This window comes from Idiotropiscis lumnitzeri, chromosome 1 (assembly GCF_059441095.1).
Source record: "Idiotropiscis lumnitzeri isolate Australia: NSW breed Sydney's pygmy pipehorse chromosome 1, RoL_Ilum_1.0, whole genome shotgun sequence".
Lineage (NCBI taxonomy): Eukaryota > Metazoa > Chordata > Actinopteri > Syngnathiformes > Syngnathidae > Idiotropiscis > Idiotropiscis lumnitzeri.
In genome coordinates, this window is record NC_142391.1 from 19,419,479 (window position 1) to 19,446,984 (window position 27,506).

Genomic DNA, 27,506 nt, shown 5'->3' on the forward strand with positions numbered 1-27,506 from the left:
ACGCGATGTTCATTTCTAGGCAATTTAAAGATTCTTCTAGGCAAAGGCATCATATTAAGAGAGCATCTGTTAAAAAGCCAGAGATTGGCAATAATAATAAGGTTGTTTCTCGGCCACCCCTCACCAGGAAAAACGTTTCCAGTGAGGTGAGAAATACAAAGACTGATTGATTTTATTCACTCATGAATGCCGTTCCACGTTTTAGGATCAGGTCATGTGGAGTTTTGTATGGTGCTGGATGGCCAAAATGTCCCAAAAGGGTAGCAGAGTACTGTTTTGAGTTGGAATAGTGGGGAGTCAGGTAATAGTGCTTAAAAATGTCCAAATGACAGCTGCAGAATATGAGGAGCTTCCACCTAAAGGGGACCATTGTGAAATGTGCTATATAAATAAAGTTGTATTGTATTGTATTGTATTGTATTGTATGGAATTAAATCTGGTGTTCCCCAGGGCTCAATTTTAGGTTTTATTATTAACAATTAACTAGAGATAGGCTGATGAAGCCTTGTGAAGCTTTGGGGGTATTCAGCATAGTGATTTGGAAAAAAGAATCAAAGCCTTACAAAATAGGTGACACCTTGTGGTCAGCTGGAGTCATAGCAGCTACAATCCTCAAAGTGATTCAATTAAATTTATATTCCAACATAATGTAATACATTCAGCCTTAGATTTGTGTCTGTCGAGTGATCATTATGTTCATATGTAAGTGTTGGAATACAGTGCAGCTCTACTAATAGGATATGAAAAATTTGCTGTGAATCAAGATGAAAAGATTTCAACATCATACATTTAAATGTTTTATATGTTTCTCGGTTTTTATTTAAGACCCCCGGCATTTTTACCCAAGTTTACTTTAGCGCAGTTCATTTTCCTAATTATACTCATGATTTCATTCCCTTCTACAAAAAAAGGATTGGTGCCAAGAAGAGTGAAATATTTTAAGTATTATACGATATTGCACAGCTCTACATGCGTGCTTGAGAATGCATACAACATGCATCTTTTGTTTTGTGGAAAAAAACAATATCTCTGTGAGCATGTAGTCATGATAGACAACTCCAAAGCATAAGTGTGTTTCTATAAGTGTGTCAGTTTGGTTATTGCATTTGAACGCATGTCTGTCTGCCTGACTGCCTGAATTTGACGAAAGAGGACCTGACCAGCATGCTCAGAGTAGGAAGTGGGCCAGAGGGGGATTAAATTGCTAGTGCACCACGTCCTCGCTCCCCCTGCAGCACATATGACACTGTGCACACCGAGGATTCGTGTTTATGTGTGTGCACGTGTGTAATTCAAGAAGTGTGACACAAAGAGTCAGCACCCGGCTGCAGCCACCCACTCCGTACAAGTAGATATGACATCATTAACGTGTTTTGGTGTACAATGCAGATGAAATGCTGATTAACAGCTGATAACATTTTGAAAGGTTAGTATCAAAATGGCCAATTGTAATAATTGTGTCTACCCTATCACGCACAAAGCACTACATCGAGTGACATGCGCCCCCCCAAAAAAACACACAAAAAAAAAAAAACAGACGTCACCTGGCGCAGCGTTTATGGATGTAAATATGGGCCGCGTGTAGGGGCTCATTTTATCATCTCACGTCACCAAAGTAGCAAGGCGGGAGGAGGTACATATAATTTGGGGATATGAGGCAATGCTTCTCATTCTCCTAATTTAATGGTCCAAAGATGACGTCATATCAATTATTGCGCTGACGATTGCCAATAAAACGGGAAAGTAAAAAAAAAAAAAAACTGACTGAGCACTGATGAAAGTGGGTTTTCGGCCGCCAATGTCATCGTCACTAACTGGATCAAGTTCTGACAAAAACACTGTTCGTTCTTGGTGGTTTCTTAGAGAGGACTGCATTGACTATATATTTGTGAGAGTGAGTGCTCTTGCTATCAGTCGGATCTCTACGGAGGACTGAGATGGTTGGCTGTGATTGGCTTAAGGAGGCAGAACTGGAAAATGTAATTTTACTATGCAATGACATCTCACATCTACAATATTTGCTTGAGTCTAACATTTTATGTACACGTATTTGTTTTCATATAAACTTTTATGGTTGTCGTTTTCTGTTAAATGTTAGTGAAATTATTTTTATTCAAGACTGTCTCGTGTCTTTGATCACCTGGCATTGATTATATATGAAAACGCTTTGCGCTTCCTGTACAGTAGGTGGCGGTATGCACCAAATAGCTGTAATGCATCCATAAACCAAGAAGAAGTGGAAGAAGACGAACTGTAGTTGGACTGCACTACTTGGATTGGATTTTATTTACCCTTGGTCAGACGAAGGAGCTGGATTCTGGTAAAAGTAAGCCGTTTTAAACTTTAAATTAAAACATTTGGCCGTTTTAGGAGGTAAAGATAAAGATGTCTTTTAATAGTCCCACAATGGGGAATTTTGCAGCTGTTGGCAGTTCTACTCTTTACACTACATGAAAATCTGACGTGTGCCAAATTTGGGCAAAAGAATCAAAGTTCAGCTGCACTGTGAACATCTGCGAACATTTTCCCTCAATTGTTTTCATAGATGTAACCTCTTTTAAACAACACAGTGAATGAGACATTTTACCTCCTTGAGACAGCCCATGAAGTTGTTGCTCACAGGTGAACCAGGTAAGTCGGCGGTGCTGGGGCTTCCACCAACATAGAAAAAGTCATCTGAGCCAAGCATGGTGTAGTCCTCCTGGGTGTAACCTGTGGTGGTTAAAATCCCATCCACTGATATTGTCACCTGACAAGGAAAAGTAAAATGATGAAATTAAAGTGCTGTTTTCATATCTGGGGAGAAAGGAAGCAGTCCTGTATTGTTCATTTGGAATTTTTTGGACAGTTGTCTATTCACCATGAGTAGTCGCAGGTCAGTAAAATATAAATGTCGCCCACATCTGAATTTACTGCAACCCTTTAAAAAAACACATCTGATGATATCTTAGCATATTATCTTCTCATGGCATCTGTTATTGCTTCAACAACAACACTCTGCATTGTACATTATACAGGCGGTCCTCGGATTAAGCGGTTGTTGAATTACGGGGTTTCAACTTTACGACGCCTGAGTCTCGTCCGCCATTTTAGGTTCTAGGTTCACACTGGAGGAAAATGTGACCCAGATCAGATGTTTTTTTTGCTCATATGCAATCAGCATTTACTTTTTTTTTTTTTTTTTATGGTGGCCTGAATGGCTCAATTGCGGTTTTTGAAAATCTGACCCAGGTCCCTTTCCTTTATAGTCTTATATCGGATTTTTTGCAATGTGACCATAGTCTGAACGGCTTCTTCTTCTGCGCGTGTGGGGTCACTTTGGGGAGATATTTAGGGGGGATTTAAGTATCAATTCTGACCAAAAAATATTGTGGAAATTTGTGTTGTGTCGCCAGCGTAGGAACAGAACTCGTTCGGAACTCTCAACCCGCCTGTACTGATTAACAGACTGACTCAGCCTTTGACATCAGTATGAGAAACACTGGGCTTAAATAGCACAGACTAATTTGCTTTGAAACGCAATATGACACCAATGTATAAAGAGAACAATAATTACCACCGAGCATATCATTCACCAAAATTACAACAGTTATCGCAGCAAGTCTAGTGGCTGACAAATGACGTTGCCCTTTGGATGTGGTTTTACCATTTCAAATTCACACTATGGCAGTGATATTTCTCTTTATTTGGAGTCATATTATATTGGCGCTGGAGCTGCAGCAGCCTACTTCCTTCGAATTTCAATTGGAGATACAGCACGATAAATATACATTATTTTTTAAAAAGTTGTAGGTAGGTGCAATCATCATTTTTTTTAAGACTAAAACAACTGCAATGGGCTGGTGATCAGTTCAGGGTGTACCCCACAAAGTCAGCTCGGATAGGCTCCAGTATCCTGTGACCCTCGTAAGCAAAAGTGATGCAGGGAATGGATTGACAAAAACAAACCAAAACAGCTCACAAACGAGGTGAAAGGAGGAAAGAGTCAGCGTCTCATACACCAAAGAATGTGACTGAAGATCTTAGTCAGGATAGGAATAGGAAACATAGGGTACAAAGCCTTCAAATGTTATTTTTTTTTTTTTTGTCGAATGGCCTGACCAGTTTTCATCGCATTGGCACCAAGACAGAAACAAGAAAAAATCAAGATTGGCTTAAGTCATTAGGTTTACATGGACGTGAATATTCCAATGTTAGCCCAAAGAAGGCAACATTTGGGAGTGACATTTAATTTTTCAAATCATTATTTTAATTCAAGATTTTGAATTTTTTGTTCTCAGTTGCATTTCTGTAGGCATGATTTCACTGTAGTACAGTGAAGGACCATTACGAGTTGTGCTCTGTCAAAACAATGAATTACAAAATAGAATCTTGGGTTGATGCTGCCCATGTAAAAATTCAACTTAAAACCAATGTAGACTCAGATAAAAGAGGAAAATGGAAGTTATTCCAACCTTAACCGGACAGAAAAAAATTTTCTTTATTGTTCTGCGAGTGGTATTTTCATATCCAGAAGCAGAACAACAACCAAAAGACGAATACACAGCAAACCCCAAAATATTGCAATAATGAATGATTGATATCTACCAGACAGTGGAGTGTGTTTACCATGGCGTAGCCAATGCCTGATTGCTTTGCAAAAAGGTGAAGCAGGTTACAGGTGAACTTAAGCTGTAACAGTTTGTTAGTGCATTCAAACAAATCAAATAAAAACAAATGAAGATGAGTCCTTGTGGGGATAAGCGTGTCAGATAAAGGATGGATGGATGAATATTACCAAAACACATACACATTCTACACAATAGATGATGATCGTTTTGTAATATTAGGGCAACTCTGCATAGTGTATAGTTTTGGTTCCATTTTAAAATGCACTAAACAATTATAATTACTAAAGATTTGAAGGCCACAGTATTACCTTCAATTTAAACTGCACCATCATTTATAAACATTTCAGAAATGCTGGTACAAGCTGCAAAGTTTAATAACAGTCGAATGTTCATTTGATCATTATTAATTTTGTAAACTCATTATGGTTAGATAAGAGCAGCTGCTTGCTGGTGTGAAATGCCACAATATACATATGATCCGATTAGTCGTGTAATCGCGACTACTGTTGGTGATGAGTTGACTACGAAACTAATCGTTTGTGGCATCCCTAATGCCAGTTACTTTTCAACTCAGAACAAAAAAAAAACCCAAATCATTTACAGTTTTTTTTTTCTTTTTAGAATTATTGTTGCCTGTAATGTTGTTTGATCCCAAAAGGTCCAGGGATGTGTTGAGATATGGAGAGGGTTGAGAGCCGATGCTAGAGGGAAATAAAGTAACATGATTGAGAGAAAATGAGACAGCGGATTTAAACCGTTTTCCTACTTTTCATTCTATGTTAGGTTACCTGCCAACTGATAAAAAACCCCCCAAAAAAACGAGCTTTTGGAAAATGGCGGTATTTGTTTACATGTGCCGTCACCAGCTGCAGGCTATATAAGTTACATCATGCACGTCGTGATCATGAGTTTACAATAACATCATCCTGCCACCCTTATACTTGTTAGCGGAAGCTTCAGTCTCTCATTTACTAAAAACTTCACACAACATGCAGACTGTGGGATGAAAACGGACCAATGCGGCTTTTCATCTTTCCCTGCCACTGTGGAATGTCACCACAACCTAATACACTGTGATGGGTTGTTCTGGTTTTATGATACATTTTATTTACAGTATGTACAGCACTTTCTTTCACCTATGGTTGTTTTTTTTAAAGTGCTTTCAAAATCAAGTTGAGTTGAGATGTTCTAGACCCGGAGTCATCAACATTTTTGAAACTGAGAGCTACTTCTTGGCTACTGATTCATGCAAAGGGCTACTAGTTTGATACACACTAAAATTAATTCATGATATTAGTTTATGTGAACACACTCACATTATTGATTTATTTCTATAATTGGGGAAAAATATCATGTTCACACTTCAGATCACTTTTACAACATTCCTACAAAATTTCCCATTACTGGTGAGGTACTTTCAGAACGCGACTCATGTGGTTCTTGGGGATGTCATGTTGGTGACCACTATTCTACATAGTTTAATGGCAGCAGCAGTGGCTGAACATGAATTGCAAATAATTGTTCGTGAGATGATACTTCCCAACCACTGTTGAGAATGGCAACAAACCCCTCGAACTAAACTCAGGCTTCCCAATCTGTTTGGATGGGTTGTGACTGGAGGAATTTCACTTTTAGGGTTCGATGAAGTTTTCCAAATCTGACTAATTCCAATTTATGGAAGACAGAAGGAAATGTTGCATGTGCAGCCCGGAATGAACTGTTGTCTCGAATCCCCAAAAAATATATTGACCTGCAGCATTCATAAATGACTATTCTTGTACATCCCTACAATTCTACAACTCACAACGATTGAACTGTCGCTTTGTCACATGGTACACTTCACCTAATGGCTTACCTGCCGGAGGTTGCGAGTCACTTTGACATCATGCCATGAATTGTCATTGAACTTCCCGTTGACTGGCTCAACAATTGCTTCAAAGGCTCCAGAGCCCAGGTTGATCACAAGGGAGACGGCACCATCCTTCAGCGCCAAGTTGACATAGTCTGCTGATTTGCCAGTGTGAAGTATAAGGCCATTGCGCTGCCATGTCTTGAAGGAGAGTGTGATCTCATCACTGCTGCTCTGGATTGGGTTCTGAGAGAGGTCGTAGCAGAAGTATTCAGAACCACGGAACGTGGCCACGTTCTCTTCCCTTGCTGTGGTGAGGGGAAAAAAAGCAAGGGTGAGATTTATATGTATTATTTATTTTCAGTTACTAGACCTTTGTTACTTCACATAGTGCAAGTTGGGCTTTCTATTTCAAACTGTTGCTGAAATGCTAACATGTAGATCAATTCAGTTTTCCATCAGCTGCTGGAAGAAAAAAAATGTTTCTACCATCTCTTTCAGAAGACAACATTGGTGCACATTTTTGACTGCTGCTTCACTCAAATCTACATCACAATTGGTCACAATCTGATCTGCTTTCATCTTCATGGTACTTATTGTATGCGTTGTAGATTTATCAAAGACACAGGAGGCTTCGATGTAACAGTCACTCGTTTACGTTACTGTAGCGCTCTCCACAATACCTTCTTCTACTCCTCCAGTACACCATTCATCCATAGTCTCGTGCACTGTCGCCCCATAGTGGCCACTTATGCCATTACACTGAGCATCAGTACAGTACTTACCACATGTTTGAACTCCACAACATTGTCCACCAGGAAAGCATTGGCAAGGTGCATGCAGGGTTTAACAATGATGGCCTGATGGACATGTTTATTATTCTGTCAGGAGCACAACACCTATTAACAGCGACGAATTTGGCAACCAAGCGGATTTGAGGGAGCTGCAATGAGGGATGACCTTCAATGAAGGCTGTCCATGTGTGTCTTTGTAGGCTTGCTTTTATGTTATATCACAAAATCAATTTCTTTTTCGAAAGGGATGCAAATTTAGGTCAGTGCTTCTGATCTTATTTAGGACTGTTGACAAGGCCCTGTTGGCCCTAATGGGTTACGTGGTTATGTTTTAGGCCACTTGAATGCTGGAAACGCAATTTGAGGAACAAAGGCTCAGGCCCATAATAACTGATTCTCTAAATAAACTAAAACATCTTGCACCAATGAGTCATGGAAAAAAGATGTAATGTAGATTAAGCGGATAAAACGATGGTGGAAATTGCAATGACATTGAATATGAATAAATGAAATGATCAATTTTAGTTTTGACAATGGTAGAATAGAAGCAGCTATTGAGATGGGGTTAAAGCAGAGTAGGGATGAGCTGTAGGATAATACAGAGAAATTGTCTATTTGGGAGTCATTATCTGTGTGATCATCTTCAGTTCATTTTCTGTCTCTGAGAGGAAAATATTTGCGTAACCTAGCTGACTTCAGGGGAGCTGCACCCTGAATTGGTCAGCAGCCAGTCGCAGGGTATATGCAGACACCGTCACTGAGTGTGAACCAATCCCACACTACCTGTACTTAAGTCAGGCGAGTGTACTATGGTAGGTACTAGGTATGTTAGAGTACGTTATAAGTGACTACGTCTCATCTCCCTCATGCCCCTCCTATCATGGACTTCCCGTTGCGAGGGGAAGAATACTTCTATTAGTATGCAAGAGAATCCATGCTAGTCCACCCATGAAGATGTTTATCTGCAGGGCTGCATTGGGAACACTGCTCTGCTTCAAATGGCAGACATGCTGCGCAAGTGAAAAGTGGAAGACCATTCTCCCCAAAATAGGAACCAAAACCCACACTTTACTAATTAGAAAAAAAAAAAAATTAAAAAAAAATAAAAATATTTTTTTTTTCCAAGAATAAATTGCCATTTAATAGTTTTGGTCGTAGTGTGTATGATCTTCTCCAAAATAGAACAATCCACACACCATAGATCACAAAACGCAGTCCTCCGGGACCGAATTTTCTGGCGATCACATTTCAGCTCACAGAAACGAAGACGACAGAAACTTCTGGATTCCGATGTTACACGGATGTTTCCAAAATGGACTGCAGATGGGAACATTGTAGGATAACAAAAAAAGACTTTGGAAACGAGGTGTCCAGTAAACGTGATTACATCGGTGCATATCCCACTTCTGTGTTTGTTTATTCCATTTAACGTGGTAAGCACGGGAGCCACTAGTCCACGCATCACCGTCAGATCAACACACAAATCACATTCACGTTCCTGTGCTCTCGGTACCTCCGCAACTATGGCAGCAAGAAAAAGAACAGTTCGGAACACGACTGTCTACACCCACCATTTTCCAAAAAAGGAAATTAGGTGGGACATACCGTATTGATTTTAGTTACCGCTGCTTCTTTATTCATCAGTCGAGCTACTACTTTAATTGGCTACTTTGTGATCACATCTCAATTTTTGGAGTCAAATGATTCAAGAATAATCAACTCTTCTCCACACACAAACATCTTCTGCTGAAGGCCGGTTACCGATGTCGCTGGTCACAATCAGCATTTTGCCTTTTCCCAACTGAGGATGTCAAATGCCCAACTAACCTTTGTCATGGAAATTTGTCCTATAATATTATTCTTATTTCTGAATGGTGTTGAGTGTATTTGTACTGATAAAAGGGTTTTGGAGGATTGGGTCTGCTAATCCTAAATAATAAACATGATTTGTTGTTTTGTTTTTTTGTTTTTTTTGTATGATTTGTTGTTATAGTAGTCGTAGACCAGTAATTAAAAAGTAGCAATGAAATCATCAGGCCGGGCAGAGAAATCTAGTTTTACTTCATACATTATGGAGTTATTAGTGTTGGTATTGTTATAACTTAATTTGTATTTTGTTCTCTTTATAGCAACATCATTAAGACAAAAGATAAATGAATTACTCTATAATCAATGGTTGAGCCCACGGAGTCTCTGTAACGCGCTCTCTCTCTCCCCACTCAAGGAAATGATTTGCTTTTGTCACTGCCGCAGGTCACGGCATCAAAACGTTCTGAACGCAGACTGCCGCTACGTAGTTTACATCCTGCTGAAGCAATTCCGTATTCAGCTAATTTGAATTTGACAAATCCTTTTTCGTCTCCCCGTATTAGCGTTATTACATTAATTCCTTCAACTTTTCAATTACAGCTCTAGCATAGGTGAGGGATAAGGTGTCTGTGAAATGTGTGAGCAGACTCAGACAGATAATTGTGTGCGTGTGTGTGTACTCGTACATCCATGAGTGCATATATGCATTTATAACCTGTATGCTAGCATACATTAATAAATATAACGATATACAGTATAAAATATACAAGTATACAAGTGAAAGATAGCTGGTATGGTGTTTGAGTGGTTAGCACAGCCGCATCACAGTTCTGAGGTTAGGAGTTCATATGCCAGCTCTGACCTTTCTGTGTAGAGTTTGAATTTTCTCCTTGTGCTTGTGTGGATTTTCTCCTCATACTTGTTTTTCTTCCCACATTCCAAAAACTTAATTCGCAGGTGAATTGAAGACCAAAGGCCAAATATTCCATAGTTGTGTTGACACTCAGCTGGTGACCAGGTCAGTCAGGGTGAGCCCTGAATCTTGCATGCATATATATATATATATATATATATATATATATATATATATATATATATATATATATATATATGAAAGGGGAAAGGACATGGACTGCAGAGTAACCAGCAACTTAACATGGAAAAGGACAATGAACCGCCAAGGACAGAAAGGAAACAGGGAACTAAATGTAAACAAACTGACGAGACACAAAGAACACCTGGACAAGACAAAGGGTTGGAGGGATCTGATCGGATAACACAAGGGATTGGGTAAACAAGCACAGGTGGGCACAATAAGCTAACGAGAGTGACAAAGGAACACTGGGAAAACGTGAGACTAAATTCTAAGTCAAAAACCAAAATAAACAAAGACAAACCATGAACATACCGGCCACAGGCGTTCCAAACAAAACAAATCCAAAAACAGGTCAGGTTGAAGGGGGATAATGTCCCGCCATATATAACCATTATGTGATGATCCAAAATGTTTTGCTTTGCTTGTATGTATACTTTAAAAGCATTAAATTCATCACAAAAATGAAAATGTGGTATGCATTCTGAAATATAATAAAAGATTAGAAGTAACTGTTTTTTACGCAGTGTAACAATAATATATATTGTAAGGAATTGCGTTATGGATTTTGTATTGCTGTCAAATGGAGGGGTACGACAAATATCTCAAGTTCTGTTTCTTTGAGTACTTGTATTTCTGAGTTAATTAATGAACCTCTGCTTGCAAATGTATCAATGAGAGATAGAGAGAGCGAGAGAGATGGAGGGAGGGAGGGAGTAAATTCTATACACACTTTTTATGGAGTCAATATAAGAAACATTTATAATAAAAGTTTGAATCCAGTAATGATTGATTCATTGCCAACGGCCAGGGGTGGCAAATGTAGGTCGAATCATTTGGCAAGGGTGGCAGCCCTTGCCACCCTATAAAACCGCCTATGATGCATAGAATAGTAATTGTTTAACCTCTTTTTTAATCCGGCACTGGGAACTTGTTGACGATGCAACACTATTAAGAGAGGCTATTTATGTGCCTACTGTTTTGAATGGTAATGAGGTTTAATTGCACTGAGCAGTTAACTCTTCTTTGTTTGTATCTGAACAATAATATCAATTAACTACACTTACCACCTGTTGTTTTTTTTCCTCAAGGTAAAAGCAAACTCTATACGAGCAGTGAGGCATATTTATTTTCGATGTGGATGCAGGCTACATTTAAATGAGAGAGAGCATCCACAGTGTGGGACACTCGCTGGAAAAATATGGTAGTTCTTTTTGTGTCATGTTTGTTTCAAAGAATGTGCGTGAGCAGAACCATTTGGTTTCAGGCAAAAACAAAGTGTACCAAGAATCGAGAAAAATCCTGAGGGGATTAAAACCTAAAGCAATTCCCAAGGATCAACACAATGTGCGGGAGAGTGTGTCAGTTTGAGAAAAAAGCTATCGCTTTAGTCAGCAATAAATGATTTGCAAGATGTTGATGTTTATGTAGATCAATGCAGGAATGCAGGCAACATTCTGCATGCACACAGAAAAGGACACACACCAGAAAACGTATTACATGGCCCACTAGGTGCATTATGCACTACATGATAGCCTGTGACGCACAGATGGCAAAAAAGAAAAGAAGGCTGGAAGGCAGAGATGTGAAGGATGACTGCAGGTGCCACATTAAGCTTGTAATGAGTCTCCCGTGCAAGCACCAGCAGCCGCACTCTTTATGATAGACAAAATGTAAAATCTAGTGTAATTTTTTTTTTTCATGACATTAACCTTCATATTCAGATGTACTGACCAAACACGACATTTGTGATGGTGATTGATTAACATTTAGAAAAATAACCAACAACATTTTGGTAAGGGTTGAAGGAAAATAGGAGAAACAAAACCATTTAGGTTTCTGTTTCCGGTGATGTTTGGTGCTTGCAGCAGTGGGGAAATGAATACTGAGACGTTCAAGGAGGAAGGCTTCACAAAAAGCACCCACAGCATGATTGGGTTGGATCCTTTGTGGGTGAAATTATACATTTACAAACAGCTTTGATGCTACGTAATTGGGCATTTGGATGGTATCTACACAGGGAAGAGAGAGCGGTGTTGGTGGAGTAAAAGAAAAAAAAAAAAATCTAATAACAACCTGAATGTCCACTGCAGTCGAAATTGGGCCGGTTGGAAAAACAGCCCAATGAGACAGAGACCCAAGAGAAGAGACTGTTTGCAGTGAGTCTGTGAAGACGGGTCGGATGGATGTGCATGTGTGTGTGTGTGTGGGGAGGGTCAATGACACGTAGCGCAGATAACCATCAGTAATTTCGGCGTGCTGGTGGATTTCCATTTGTTCAGCAGCTTGACCAATGGTGGATTGGATATCCGCACCAAGCGACAATGCAGCGTGGCAGAGAGGAGGTGGCGCTCCCAAAACATTGGCGTCTTTGTGAAAGCGGAAGACGCAAGGCTAACTCCCCATTTTATTGTATCGAGCGACTGTCCAAAGCACTTTTAATTTGGTCAGACTTTTGATTTGACGTGTAGTCGACGTCATGACGTTATGTGCTAGTCAACCTAAATCGACAATGACAAACGCACACACGCATTCGTGACAGCATTTAAATGCATTCATGTGCATATAAGATGACCAGGTCTACATGAGTGCATCCCCACATGTGTGTATCTTCCCACATATGGAGAAGTGAAGGAGTCCCCCTCCCACATCTAGCCTCTCACTCACTCACCCGAACACACACCCCCACACACCCCAAAACCCACCCAGCCGATAACTCCCTGAAGCATGACAGCGAGGTTGGCTCTATCCCTTGGAGGCTTTTCATTTACTGCCCAACATAATGCCATATCCCCGTGCCCCCCATGCCTCTCCAACACACACACACACATAGACATACACACACACTCTTATTGGCTATTATCTGCACCGTCTGAGCCTGTGTTGATAGCTAATGAAGGGCCACGGTTGCCATTTCTCAGCTGATGGTTACCATGGTTACAAGGGGATGATGGGAGATGAGTAGAAAAAGGAGGACAGTATATTTAAACATGGAAAAAGCGAAACATTTGATTAATTGTATCCATGTTCATTACCAATGGAAAAATATATATTAAAGTAATAAAACGTGTACACATTGTTGACTTAAAGGTACATACGCATTTCTGTCAGGCATCTTTCGGTAAGGTCATCAGTATAAAAACATTTCAAGTGTGTTTCGTATATATTATCGGAAGTGAAGTTGAGTATTTTTAAGAGGCTTTTTTTCCCCTTGGTTCTTTTTCCCGTTTTTTTATTTATTGAGTCTGTGCCTCGTCGTCTCTGACTCTAAACAATCTTGGATCTGATCCCACTCCTCTTCCCCTGCCAGTCCCTGTTTCATGCTGATTTGTATTCTGGTGTGGCTGATGGATGATTTGGCCTTTACCTCAGAGACGTAATTGCATTTTGAGAGGGATAGATGACACAAGGGACAGAATCATCATAAACATTAGACTCATTTTTGAAGGCCAGTTGTGAGGTGCAGTGGGAGCAGTGATTCGACGAGGGGAGAAATGAATACCTGCAATGAGATGTGGCAGGGCTAATACTGGATCTACATCGTGACCTAATTAATGAAGGGACACTCAGGTCGGGATGATGAGACATCTGTCAGCCTCCACAGCAAACTCCTCCTTGAGAAAACAACATGATTTGACAGTGTGTCGACATGCGTGTGTGAGATTTGTACATTTAATGAGTTCCAGACCTTTACGGCGCAGAACACGTTTACATTTTGAAATCCACTAATAATATAATATGAGGATTTAGAATGGACATCAAAATAAGAAAAAACATCGACTTGAAAAAGTTGATGTTTTTAACTTGATCATAATCAGAGTAAGGCCTACTCAAAGAACAACGTCAAATGAATGGCTCTATGTTCGATGAACTTAATGTGATTTGAGGAAATGTCATTCGTCAATGCATTTTATTGCCGACAGACAAACAAAATTTTCGGTTAGTGGGGGGGCAAAGTCTGCCTGACTACATCACGCTTGGAAACGGAAATAGACTTTCCGGGGTCCATGCATGACATTGACAGGTAAACTGCAAGCTGTGCGCTTGCAGATGATGTTGTCGGCCACGTTTGTAGCATGGCGAGACTGGGGGAGATTGCCTACTATCTTGCAAACCTGATCATGCATCCACGTGTGTGACATCAGTCTTCACCCTCCCAATAATGACAGGAGTGCTACTAAATATTTTCAAGTTTTTAATGATTAATATTTGTTCATTGGATTGGTTTCTACAATGATTCAGAGGGATTGTCCCACACTGGCGTCATTTATGAATGAAATCCGGCCACTTCCACCGCACGCGTCCACGGAGCACAGAATTTGCCTGCCTGCGCCTCGATCAAATGAATCAAAATCCGGTTACACCACTTGCGCTGCGTAGCAAAAATTGAGTCTACTTTTTGTCACCAAATTGTAAAATGTACCATAGGGTTGCGAATGTAACGCCCAGTGAGGTGTCGCGCATCGACCAAATTCACTAACAAGCTCAACTAGACCATTGACAATGCACCCTGTTTTACATCGAGCGCCGACTACTTTCTGAACACAAATTGTCGACTGAGTTAGGGGAGAGGCAATTCTGTGCGCCGGAATTTCCAGAGAGGCGCACCGAGGCCCGAAATACGCAAGACTAGACTTGCGCTTGCAGGAAAATGAAGTTACTCCCGTTTTTACAATGAGTGCAGAGCGCCAGTCAACCAAAATGGGGCTCAAAGTCTTTGATTTAGCAAAATGTGACGGTCTTTGTGTAAGAATGGAGACGGCCGGGGAAAGGGTGGGGGAGTGATTGGTTGAGGAAAATAGTAAGTGATTTTGGATCTCAGCGGGAAGGCCTATCATCCAGACACATCCGTGAGCTGCAACTATACAAACACACAATGGACCTCTGCCGGCTATCCCGAGGCTAAGTGGCATTAACCTCTTTCTCTCATGGGGCCCAGACAAAAGCCCCAGAGGACCGCTAATAATCACCTCTGCCAAGCTCGCCCCTCCACCCTCTACCCACAATACATGACACTTAAAACCCATTCTGGGCAATTTATTGAAGCAAAATATTTGCATGTACTCCAAAAATTCCAAAATGAATGTATGCTTTAGGAAACTCGCCCTCATGCTATATACTTTATTTTTATTGTTACATTGGTAATATTTAATTATGTTTAAGAGAATTAGGATGTGTAATGATTTGCTGTTACATTTCATTTGCATACAAACATAATTGAAGTTCTAAACTTGTACAAGGCCATTATTTACTACTTTAATACTGATTTATTCCATTCTGTAAAGCAGATTGAATTGCATATGAAATATTAAAAATAATCCTATCGTGCATAAAGTTTCTCATTTTTATACGGATAATCTATATGTTTAACCTTTTTATTTTAAAATGTTATTTAATTAAAAATATAACATGATATTCAGAGGATTTTTATCACTTTGTGTATACAAAAATATTTTCTGACAAGCAGAACAATCATTACAATACATGCTGATCAATTTCCATGATGATTACTAATTGCACTTTTTATATGGATAATTGAAATTGATCTCGTATTCGCATAAGCGGGATGGAATGGATAGATGGAATATGATAATGTCCCTACACTGGTAAGCTATTACCCGAGCAGTCCTGCAGGCTAGTCATGTGTTTAGCGTAGGCGGGTGTGTGTGTGTGTGGGGGGGGGGCACATCATGTTGGTGACCCCTGCTCGCAATCATCCATTGGTGTGAACGTAAGTATGAACGGTTGTCTGTTGCCATTTGATTGAAAGCCGATCAGTCCCATCCCACCTCTCTCCCAAAGTGAGCTGAGATGGGCTTCATCATGCGAGAAACTCCAAGGATGGCTGGTGCACTTCAGTCGTACTAGCAAAACTGTTCAAACTACAGAATAGATTTCCTCCAAACAAGCGTCTTTAACATAATGTTTGTGTTAGGAAAAAAAACTCTAGATGATAAATGACGCTTTGTGTTTCTGTTTCTGTATATGTCTGTGTAGATGTGTTCTGAACAACAATGGGTGGGGGCGTTATTGAGCTGGGAGGCAGCGGTGCGTAGCGGAACACACTCGCAGGCTTGATTGGCTTGTTTTCACCAGAACCTCTTGCAGCACCTTTTCCTACAATTTCTGATTTTCCTCTTGATATAAGGCTTCTATTTCACTCCTACACTCTATTACTCACTGTTTTTGTTTACAGATGAATACAAATCTGTTGATTAATGTTTTGTGATAACGTGTTAAATAATTGTCATGTTGGCATCTGAAGTAGTTGTCAGTGCAATTTCTCCGGCCTGTTACAGTTTAAATGTTGCCATTTAAATACTCGTCAAAAGTGAACTGATTTATAGTGCAACTGTCCTTCATGAATAAAGATGAATGGGGAAAAAAGACAGACAATGGGGAGTAATGTGAATGGACAGGAGGGGTGATGATGACGGGGTGGGACGGGGAGGGCGGGTGGTAGGGCAAGTGTGTTCTGGAGGGAAAGAGATAACAGCTCTCTCTCTCTCTGATTCATCATGTGAGTGGTGTGTCACAGTGAGCACCTGGCCTACAGAGATAGGATGAGGTCCGCTTCAATAATCTGCTCCGCAAACACTTCCACATAAATATAAAAATCTTTCCAATAATCAAATTTACTCAGGCAAGATGTTCATCAAAACCTGTAAACTCGGGGAAACAGCTACTATTAATCCAACAAAGCAAGGAATTTAGCTTACACATGCATGCAGGGATACACATTTTATATGAAACTAGATGATATCACGGCACAAATAGGATGTCAATAATATCATATTTGAGCATGTACATCCTGAAAGGAGGTCCTGCCATCTGTCATCCCTTCTCAAGGTTTCTTTCTTTTTTCCGCCCCTTCTTTGCTCGATGTGGTCTAGACCAGGCGTGGACAAACTATGGCCCGGGGGCCACATGTGGCCCGTTAAAAGTCTTAATCGGGCCCGCCGAACTTGAGAAAAATTAAATGAATAAACCTTGTTAATGTTTTGTTTTCTAAATACTGTGGTTTTTCAAAGACACATATATTGTTGTAATGCTTTTGTTCCCTTTCATTTAAATTTTTTTTTTTTTTCTCCGATGAGGTGAGATTACCAAAACACTCCATCCATCTGCTCCTGGTCCTGCCCCTCTGTCAAATTTTAGAATTCATTGTGACCCGCCAATCAAAAAGTTCGCCCACCCCTGGTCTAGACCATATATGGGCAGACACACACTGAATATACATTTCCAGGTCTGGAAGCGAGCACGATTAGCCCGCCACCATGCCTAAAGAAAAATACACTTTATGAAGTAGATTGTAGTGATTATGAAGCCTCACACTTGCGACCATGCTTTGGTGGTGCATGAAGGGGAGGACTGGCGCAGACACTGAGAGGTCCATCTTACCCTACCAAATCAAGTCATGTTGGAAGTTACGTGGCTTTGCCATAGTTAATATATTCATACATTGGCTTTTAGAACAATACTTACCTATGACTACATTCAGTTTCATATGGATGAAATAGTGAAAGCTTATGACCAAAATGTAGCGACCATTACGTGTCAGGTACATTCAAATTGTCTTTGTTCTCGTTCATGTCCTCCACAAAATTCCTCTTCATGTTTACAAAATAGATTTCTTTAAAGCTGGGTTTGAACTCGCTGTGTGTTGTTAAAAACTAATAAACAATGAACAAAGATAACACTAAAAAAATTGTTTATCTTTATTCCTTGTATTACTGTTTAACTTTGTTTTAGCTGTGGGCCTGTGAAGTCCTTTGAGACTGTTTTTGGGAAAATATTCAAGTGGTTACATTACACTCTCCCCAGCCTCTCAACTTTTCTGAGGAGATCCCAAAGCATTCCCAGGTCAGCAATATGAGGTAGTTACTCCTGGTTTGTTCCTGCCTGGGACCTTCTTCCAGAACAATTCACGAAGGAAAACATCCAGGATATAAATATATATATATATAAATGCCTGAGCCACCTCATCTCACGCACCTTAAAACAGAGTATGAGGGGCTCGACTTTGAGCCCCTCCTGGAACAAAATTCATACGCACATTCCTACTCTTGTTAACTTCAACCTGTAAAAATAACAAAAACCATTATAACAATATTTTGGAGTTTTTTTCTTCACAGGAGCTCACATTCAATGTCAACAAAATACTAAATATTGTGCCAATTGAAAAGAGTTGGAATGTGCAGATGAGTTTTGGTGGCGATTGGTCGGCGTTTTCAGACACTAGGCGACAAAAGAAGGTGACAAATCAAGCCAGGAAAAATGATTTCAATATTTGCCTTCTTCTACACTGACATAGTCTGGTGATATGTCAATCAAGCAGTTCTCTCTTGTCTTGGGGGCGTTACAGCAGGTGTTAATATTCATCATTAAAAATAATACTTCAATCATTACAGTTTTTCAGGGGGAGGGGAATTTTGGTGCTGACATAATTTTTACATACAAAACCATTATAGAAACGCCAATCTTTAGGCCAGTCAAGTGTCCCTTGATTTGTAATAATTTGTAAGATTTTCCATCATATTCTAATTTATTGAGACGCTTGTACTAACTTGCAATTATGTATTTGTTTTTAATCACATTTGATCTTTTTGGGTTCATTGCAGCTTTTTCCACCAAATATTTTCATGGATAAAATTGCACATTGAAATGTATGAAAAGGGCCAAGAATAGTTGAATAATCAGTGAACATGGCAGACGTTTTATTGACTGACTTCCAATGATAACCATCACATTATTCTGTCCTCAAAGGGACATCAGTAGCCTTATCTGGAGTGACCGCATGCAGTCGTGGATCAGTGATAGAGGCAAACACTGTCCAGACATTATCTTCAAGATGCTTTAGAGCTGACTGTACTTCTGTTCTGTGTGTATCTAAAATGAATGCGGTGTGAGAGGTGCCGGGTTGCTGAGGTTATGCCTTTCCATCATTCGCAGATGTGTTCTGTGTGTGCGTGTGTACGTACATACACACATGCATGTGCACACACGTGTGCATGGCCAAATTATTGCAAATGCAAAGGGCACTCTGCAATCAGTGCTTTCCTTGATCTCTTTGGTTTATGCAATTACGAGTCTGATGAGGTAGCTTGTGCGTGTGTGTGTGTGTGCGCATGTGAAGGATGCAGTAGATTCGTGTAGGCGTCCATATATTACAGTCTACCCAGTACGACCATCATGTTACTTTGAGATTATTTGATCAATTTGGCTTTTGTAAATGACGCAGCGTCCTCCTTTTACTTCAGTTCATTACAAAATTATCAATCATGTTTTGTTGAGACATCCCAAATTGATTAACAATGACTCCAGGGTAATTACTGATGAACTCTTCTCAGTCTTTGCTTAACATAGTGTGGTATTTATTATCCGTAACAAAGTCTCCTGTCTGAAAATATATTTAGTTCCATATTTGGACAATGGCTTTTTAAACACTCCAATAGATTTGTGTAATTTAAGTGTAAAATTCATCTTTAATTTGGTGGCTTCACAAGAGAATTTGCTCCTCCTTGAGCCATAACCTTTTTGGCGGGAGGGGTCCCAATGATCCGCGGAGCTAGGTTGGCTGCGACCTTATGCCCCTGGCAGGGTAACCCCCGGGAAACAGGACCTTTAGGAGTGTTTTTCAGCGTGGGATCGGTTCCCACTCGGTGACGGTGTCTATGTCTGCTCTGTGACTGGCTGGCAACCAGTTCAGGGTGCGGTGCGCCTTTCGCCCGTAAACAGCGTGTAAAATTCTCAGAGTAATTTCACTCAGAATATTTTACTCTCAAATTTTACTCGAAATTTACTGTGCAGATGTTCTGTCAGACAAACTATTGTACTAGTGTAGGGCACCTGAAACCATATTAGCCAGATAATTTCCAAATTCTATACTAACCTTTGGGATTCCAACCCTTTACAACATTGAGGCAGCCACCAACTGCAAGAAGCACTTTGCATGATACACTTCCCTTATCAGAGACTGAATGGTAATAAGCTCAATAGAACTGCTGAAAAGCCTGGAGGTATGCCCCCCCCACCCAAAAAAGCTATTTTCATTTAGAATAACAATAGCAAGCATGAATATTTTTGCCGCATCTACTTCTCTGACAAAATACTAGGCCTCGCCCTCAGGGGTCCATTTAGTAGACTGGATTATGTTGATGGAAAATTACACGAAACAATTCAGCCTCCAAGGCAATCTGATCAATCAACGATAGGCATTCACCTAATAGATATGCTCAACCATCGTCATGCAGCATGGCTTAGCCTTTCTCCATCTGATACCTCCAGCCTTCTAAGTTACAGCTGCAGAATGGGAAAAGATCACAGGTCACCTTCAACATAATGAAATAGTGTCTATCTTTAGTTCACAAATTCAGCATAAGTGATAATTCCTCCGACAAAATCAAAGGACGAGGCATCACGGTGAAACCTTTCTCCTTTCAGAGAGTCGTGATTGCTGCAGTTACAGCTGAGTAAAAGCGATCAGATGATCACCGCGACTCAGCCAAGTGGAACAATGTTGGAAATAGAGAGAGATGTGGAAGGGAAATTCTGACTGCCAAATGAATAGAATAAAAGATATGTGAATCTTGTTTTGGTGCAGTACTAGAAAATGATACAGCTGCTCATCTCTGCTGACCACACCCTCCTCATACAAGAATATAACAGCATAAATTTCGCCTTCTTCACTCCAGGTTATAAATACAGTAAATACTCCAGGTGAGCGGAAAAGTGATGTCTTCATCATACTGCAGAGATGCCTACTTCCAACTTCTCAATTACCACACATGACACTTTGAGAAATATATAGAACATGCCCTAATTTCTCAGGGCACACTGACTGTTTTTCAAATGGAACTGAAAATAGCAAGTAACTTAAATGTCGATTGTTAACTTTTGAAATATCCATATTCTGTGTATCAGTGGTCCCTAACCTTTTTTCCGCCGTGCACCTGTTCATGCGTCTTCATAACTTATACGGACCGGGTCCTGGCCGCTCTACATGACTAGTTAGCCTTGTACATGCTATTGTCACTCATTTCACTAGCTTGTGTGTTTAATATTAGCAAAACGCAACTAAGACAATTAGCATCTTGACATGTGTCAACTGCAAGTTTTTTCCACATCAATGCGGCCTGTGTGGTCCGGTCCAAAGTGGCCCGTGGCCCGGTGGTTGAGGACCACTGCTTTATATAATGAAGTCTATCAGTTGCAGTTTAAATCAATTAATTCCAGAATTGGCCGCAATTTACCTTATTTACTGGCTATCGGACCGAGACTGCATGGTCATGTGTTTCCGGGTTGTGCTGCTTTCTTGTCAGAGATAAATAGACGTACAGGTGACAAGAGGAGGCTAAAATAATGCGTCAACCCAGCGTCCTTGTTGGTCGGGGTGACCCACCCGTCAAATGCAATGAACGACATACATTGGCGGCCATCTTAATGGAGGAGGGCGTTCCTTCACTTGGAATAGAAAGCATGGACGTTAGCTTAGCATCGCTACAGGCACATAGCTCAAAAGAACCGTCGTAGCGACCTATTCATATCTCTGGCTGGTGTTTTTACTGGAGCGTCTGCCGACTATGGCATTCTTGGAACAGTGCACGGTTATTTTTTGGTAAGGTAATCTTATCGTAACTGCGGTGTAAAAAGGAATAAGAATGCGACGCGAGTGACCATCTGTCCCCAACCTCGAGCACCAGCTAGCTAAATTTGGGATAATATTGAATACTTTAAGTTTCAAGATTGCTTTTATTTTATATATATATATATATATTGACTTTTGTGGTGTTTTTTTGTTGAATTTTGGATTATGTGTAATATTGTAAAGAAATGTTTTTTTGCACCTTTTATCTGTGTCGGCACTTTATGGGATCTGCCCCCCCAACTATACCACTTTGGCTCCATAATAAAATGAGTTTTGCTGCTCACCAAGAATCATGAGGGCCATCGCAAGTAGATTTTATTTTTCATTAAAAATAAACGACTATAAATAGAAACAAATATGGTTTACCAGATTTTTTTTAATGAAAGTTAGTTCCCATATGAACACTTGAAAGAAGTATGGATATTTTTCACAACAATTTCCCCATGTTCCCCATTTTATTCTCCCCTCTGTCAGATGCGAAAGTAGGAGCATATGCGAGACCCTTCAAATGGTAAAAGCAGTTCTCTGCACAAAATAGTATATCAAAACAAGTCAGGGGACCGTATAATACATGAGTAAGGAGAAAAACTTCTTTTGAAAGGTAATTTTTTTGAGGGGTGGAGTATAATATTCATGTACATGTTATACTCAAGAAATTATGGTAAAACATTATTGGGACGGTTCTAAAGTTTTACCTCGGGTCATATTTTTGCCAGCTTCATTTTTTTCTAAATTCCAACACATCAGATTGACCATCTTTACTTGAGCGACCTTCAGAGGTACACAGTCACCTTGTCATATAAAAACTGCAAACATTAGCAGACATTTACTCGACAAATAGGCTAAAGGTTCTGTTGCAAGCCAGGTATTCAGCAGTATGCAATCCTTCCTTACTGGAGGCTTTTAAAAATCCATTTAGATAGTGTTTCACTCCAGGAGAAATATCAAGGCGAAACAATCAAGGCACTTCTGTCCCAAATTATTAGAAATACATTCATTCACAAACACGGCAAGCCCTATATGTGCCATGTAATGTATTTGTCAAATTGTGAATAAACCCCAAAAAAAAGAAAATGAGAGGAATTTTCAAAATAAGATACTTGGGCAGTTCTGGACCATAGCAGAGGTACAAATGGGAGTTGTTACTTGCTCAAAGCGTTTAAAATTTCACATGCATTGCAGTGTGGGCGGTGAATGGTAGGAGAGTTGGCCGGTTTTGAGGCTTGAAAAACTTGTACTGTAAATGTAAATGCGGTAATACATTCACATACTGAAATGATCAAACACAAGTGCTTTAAAACTACACTGGGTCGTCCCAGCCTAGTTAGTGCCCATGATGTGTCATACCCTAAACTGCCGTGCATGACAATATAATAGCGTAATTCGTCAAATGATCAGAGAATTTCACAAATATGGTGTATGTACATATTATTACAGTATTGGGCGAACGAAAGAAAGGGCCAGGCGGGGAAGGGGGTGTTCTTAAGGCAGGAGCTAGGAAAGATGAATGATGGGGTATAAATGAAATGTCATTCACATTAATGGGAAAAACCCCAGCCAGAAAGCAGGTCACTAAAATTGCAAAGATATACTTAAGCCATATTGCCCAGAGCAAAAATGTGTTTGACAAAACGGATGACATTAACTTCCTAAAATCAACATGAATAGGAGGAAAGCCGAAAGGGAAGCAGGGAAGTCAGAAACATAAAAAGGAATTTAAGTCTTTGCCTTCCCTCACTTACTTTCTTTCTTTCTTTCGCACATCAAACTACTGCATGAGCCCAGTTGCATCTCTGCAACTGTGCATTGTTCCTAAAAACACTGTTGACTGCAATATTCACATCTGCGATGAGCACTAATAACCGTCTCCAAAACAGAATTACAGAGCACATTTTCTTTTGGTAATACACACACTGCCCTTGGCACAAATCAATAGGATGAGAATAAAATGCACTTCCATTTAATTATGATAACCAGCCTTTCCTCGCCCATAATCTCTTTTTTCCCTCCCTTATCTCTCTCGCCCTCTCTCTCATATTTCTGTCTGTACTCCGACTGCACCATCTCCCTCTGGGAGAAGAAAAAACTTGTCAGTACGAATCTAGGTTTAATCGTTTCCCAGATCAGCAGCATGTTTTTCTTCCCCTGAAGCATGTTCCCGCTCCCCCTACTGCAACAACCCCCACCGCACTCCCGCCCCGTACCCCCCCAACCTCCTCTTTGAAATGTCGTCTGGGGAGCGTTCTACAGCTCAAATGTGCTTGCTCGGGGGCAATTGCCCTATTGGGGCGGACGTCTTCAACTAAACGTGCTCCAATTCATTCCGTGTGACACCGCAGAAGCATACTCAGTTGGACCTTCCCACTCATTGATAGTTTGTTACTTGTGCCTCGTGAGACACTTAGAATAGCTCGTGTTCAAAATTAGCCATTAAAATGAATTAAATTCATACCTAACAAAAAAGCTGTGACTTGAATACATTTTAATTCGAGAAATGTTTTCTTCCGTCACCTCAATATCTTCCTGTTTAGCCAGCATCGTGTGGAGAAAGTTGATGAGTAAATATAAATGTACACTAAAAATTTTGGGGTGAATAAGACAGCATGGCAATTTTATGATATTTATTGTCCTGCTGGCTTGGATAAGATATTAATTAAATATTAATTTTACCCCTTTTGAGGGGCGCAGCTGTTATCGGGACAACAACAAAAACAACAACAATAATTAAACTGCTTTAGTGTGTGCGTATGTGTCTGCGTGCGGGTGTGCGCTTTTTTAAAAAGAATCTTTATTGAAGATGTATTGCATGCTCTGAAAGGCCCACTGACTTCAACTGATGTTTTTTTCCCCTTTTTGCAACTCACACACATTAATATAGAAAATGGTATTCAGTATGCTCCAAAACGAGTATATGGACAAGCTATGACAGAGGGAACTAGTGAAGAGAATGATTTGTCAGGGCTTTGCCCGCTCTGCTGTGTCTGGCTCTGTTGTCTGTATGATGCCACTGCTGTTTTCTGGCACACGGTCTTTGCTAGCACAGGCTACCACACAATATGGCATTTCTTTCAAAGAGTGGGTATGAGAAGCTAACGTGAATCACACTCAAAGGCGTATTGTCTCAATGTTGTACCACTGAGTATGGATGAAATTCTTTCAAAATTCTGGAAACAAACATTGTTAAAACAGGCAACATATAGTCAGAGGTGTGTCACAGCAAGCAACTCTGGGTCTTTTATTTTCAAGACTGAGGAGTTGTCGCTATGACCAGATGGCGGCAGAGATGCTTGGAAGGCATTCATGGTGCATGGATGTTACAGATGAATTACTGTGCAAACCTTTCCTTCGCAGATCTATCTATAAAAAACTGTAAAAAAAAAATTACATTGATGAGTATCAGAAGAGTATGAGTAATCGTTATCAAAATTCACATCCACATCTCTATTATACCCACTATAGACTCTGGAAATATCTCCAAGAGTTGATTGCATTTTATAGACTTTCGCAATAAAGAAAAAGCCTAATATTACTTCATGTTTGAAACCTACAACCAATCCCTACCAAAATTCATGTTCACATCTCTGCCTATGCCTACATCAATCTCCGAACCGATAAAAGCAATCGCCTCAATATTCTGTTCTGCCACCGAAGAACTTTTTAACCACCCAGGTGACTTCAACCCCAGAGATAGAAGAACCCACCTCAGAGTCCCCGCACTTGTATTCCTTGAATGAAGCTGCAATCAAGGAGGTATTTGAAGTATTCTCCCCACTGACTCACAATGTGCCAAGTCGAGGTAAGCAGCACAGCATCTCCGCTTTACAGTGTTAATGGTGCAATGCTTCCCTCTCGTGAGAAGGTGGACCAGGATCTCCTCGCAGCCATCAGGAAGTCGTTTTTTTATGGCCTCGGAGAACACCTCCCATATCCGAGTTTTTGCCTGGGCGACCGCTGAAGCTCCGTTAGGCACAGGCAGCTGGTACCTGTCAGCTGCTTCCGGAGAGTCCAACAAGCCAAAAAGACCCGATGGGACTTCTCCTTCAGCTTGACGGCATCGCTTACCGCTGATGGACACCAGCGGGTTCAGAGATTGCCGCCACGACAGGCACCGACCTTACGGCCACAGCTCCACTTCAGCAGGTAAGGCTCTTCTTTACCTGCTGGTTGATGGCGCAGCGCCATCTGCAATCAAGAAAATGCCCCTCTATGCTGCACACGAGACGCCGGCCTCTTTGTTATGTCAAATATGATTAGGTCACTGTTGCAGTTTGGTAGATTTTTTTTTCCTTTTGGTGAAAATCTGTAAAGCTTTTCAAAATGTATGACTGTGTGTACCACGTTTGTGGTACCATTCATTGGGGTGGCAGCTGTTGTGCAAAATAATATGCTTTCTTGTATAAACAAGATAAAGAAGAAGTCAATATTATGTAAAAAATACAGATTGCAGAATATGATGACTAAATGCAACCTTCAGTCAGGAGAATTAAATAAACCAAAGGCCAGCATATGCGTACAATTAACAGTGTTAAAAGCTCTAAATGGAAAGCCAGTCCAGCTGATTACACACATAATAGCTGCCATTCACGAGAAAACCTTTTAGTTCTGTTTGCTATCCTTGTAAAATACGGATCTGACTGGCACTAGCTGGTTTTCCGTTGCAGTTTTTTGCAAAATAAAAACAATATTTGTCCAATTGTGATAAAGTACATCTGCAATTTATCGGGGATTCCATTGAAGGGTCACATTTCTCGGAAAGTCCCATTTTGTGATATCTTGTTATTCTCGTAAAATCTCGTGAAATGTTCTTGTGACAGTTGTGGGAGTATAAAACTGTTGAGCGATAATTGGTTCAATGGGGTGGGCCCAGCACATTCCGGTATTCAACCCGGTGGGTGTGGTGGCCACCGCGACGTGTTATCCCCGCCCCGGGACACGGGGGTCCATGGCCAGGCACCATCAGTCCAGAGTGTCTTTCGCTCAAAGTTAACCGTGAAAGGCTTATAACCCAAATAACAGCTGGTATGGAGCACAGATGAATGGATGGATTCCTTGGTGTTGTAAATTGCCGTTAAGGGTATCTGTGTAGACCTATTTAAGATAATAACAAAACCAATGCCACGGCAATGCTTGAAATAACCGGTTTCACAGTTGCGAGCCCATGTTAGTATTTTGCACCTCATCAAAACACATTGGATAGCAAAGTTGAGCATCAAATGCCGAGACGTCCCAAAAAGCTACACTGTGCTTGACGCACGAGCGGCACTCGCGTCACCTACGTGCAAGAAGTTGGAGATCGAGGCAAGATGGAAAAGCTAGCTAATTGGTAAACTAGCCTAAGAATTACATCATCATGTCATCGTGAAATAGCGGAATTAAAATAACTGCTTGGATGAGCTGGGATGCGTGGTCTACACAATAGAGTCCTGAGTTTTGGTTTTGACTTTTGAAGTCCAAGTAAAAGAAATTTTCCAAATGACATTAGGGCTCATTGTTTTTTTTTTTTTTTAAATCAATTGATCATTGCTAAAATACCATGAAACGCATTCAGAAAAAAAGTTTGGACTAAAATGTCTGCCCTACTGAAAATGGTTCTAGACAACAGAAACACGGTTCACTGCTATACATAATGGTAATTTAAGAAAAAAAACTGTTGATTAAGTAAAAAAGAAAAAACAATTTTAATTTATTTTATTTTCGCAGTTTT

The 27,506-nt window shown here is 40.3% G+C and overlaps 1 protein-coding gene and 1 long non-coding RNA gene across 14 annotated transcripts in view; one reads left to right on the plus strand and one right to left on the minus strand.

Moving 5' to 3' along the window:
* The window catches only part of nrxn3a (neurexin 3a), a 96,774-nt gene that overhangs the window by 44,439 nt on the left and 24,829 nt on the right, over positions 1-27,506 (minus strand). For all 12 annotated transcript variants that reach the window (XR_015846202.1, XR_015846178.1, XR_015846198.1 and 9 more), the window contains exons 6-7: positions 6,466-6,767; positions 2,588-2,749 (exon numbers count right to left, since the gene is read on the minus strand). Coding sequence is in view for 8 of the 12 variants with exons in the window: in XM_088311139.1 (XP_088167265.1) it covers positions 2,588-2,749; positions 6,466-6,767 (464 nt within the window). In the remaining 4 variants the exon portion in view is untranslated. The remainder of the gene's footprint in view (positions 1-2,587; positions 2,750-6,465; positions 6,768-27,506) is intronic.
* Positions 2,246-25,853, plus strand: LOC148343531 (uncharacterized). Of its 2 annotated transcripts, none has more exons than XR_015846621.1 (3): positions 2,246-2,326; positions 25,472-25,598; positions 25,662-25,853. It is a non-coding gene; the product is annotated as an uncharacterized LOC148343531 (long non-coding RNA). The 2 variants fall into 2 exon arrangements; XR_015846625.1 differs by having other exon boundaries at positions 25,472-25,552; positions 25,628-25,853.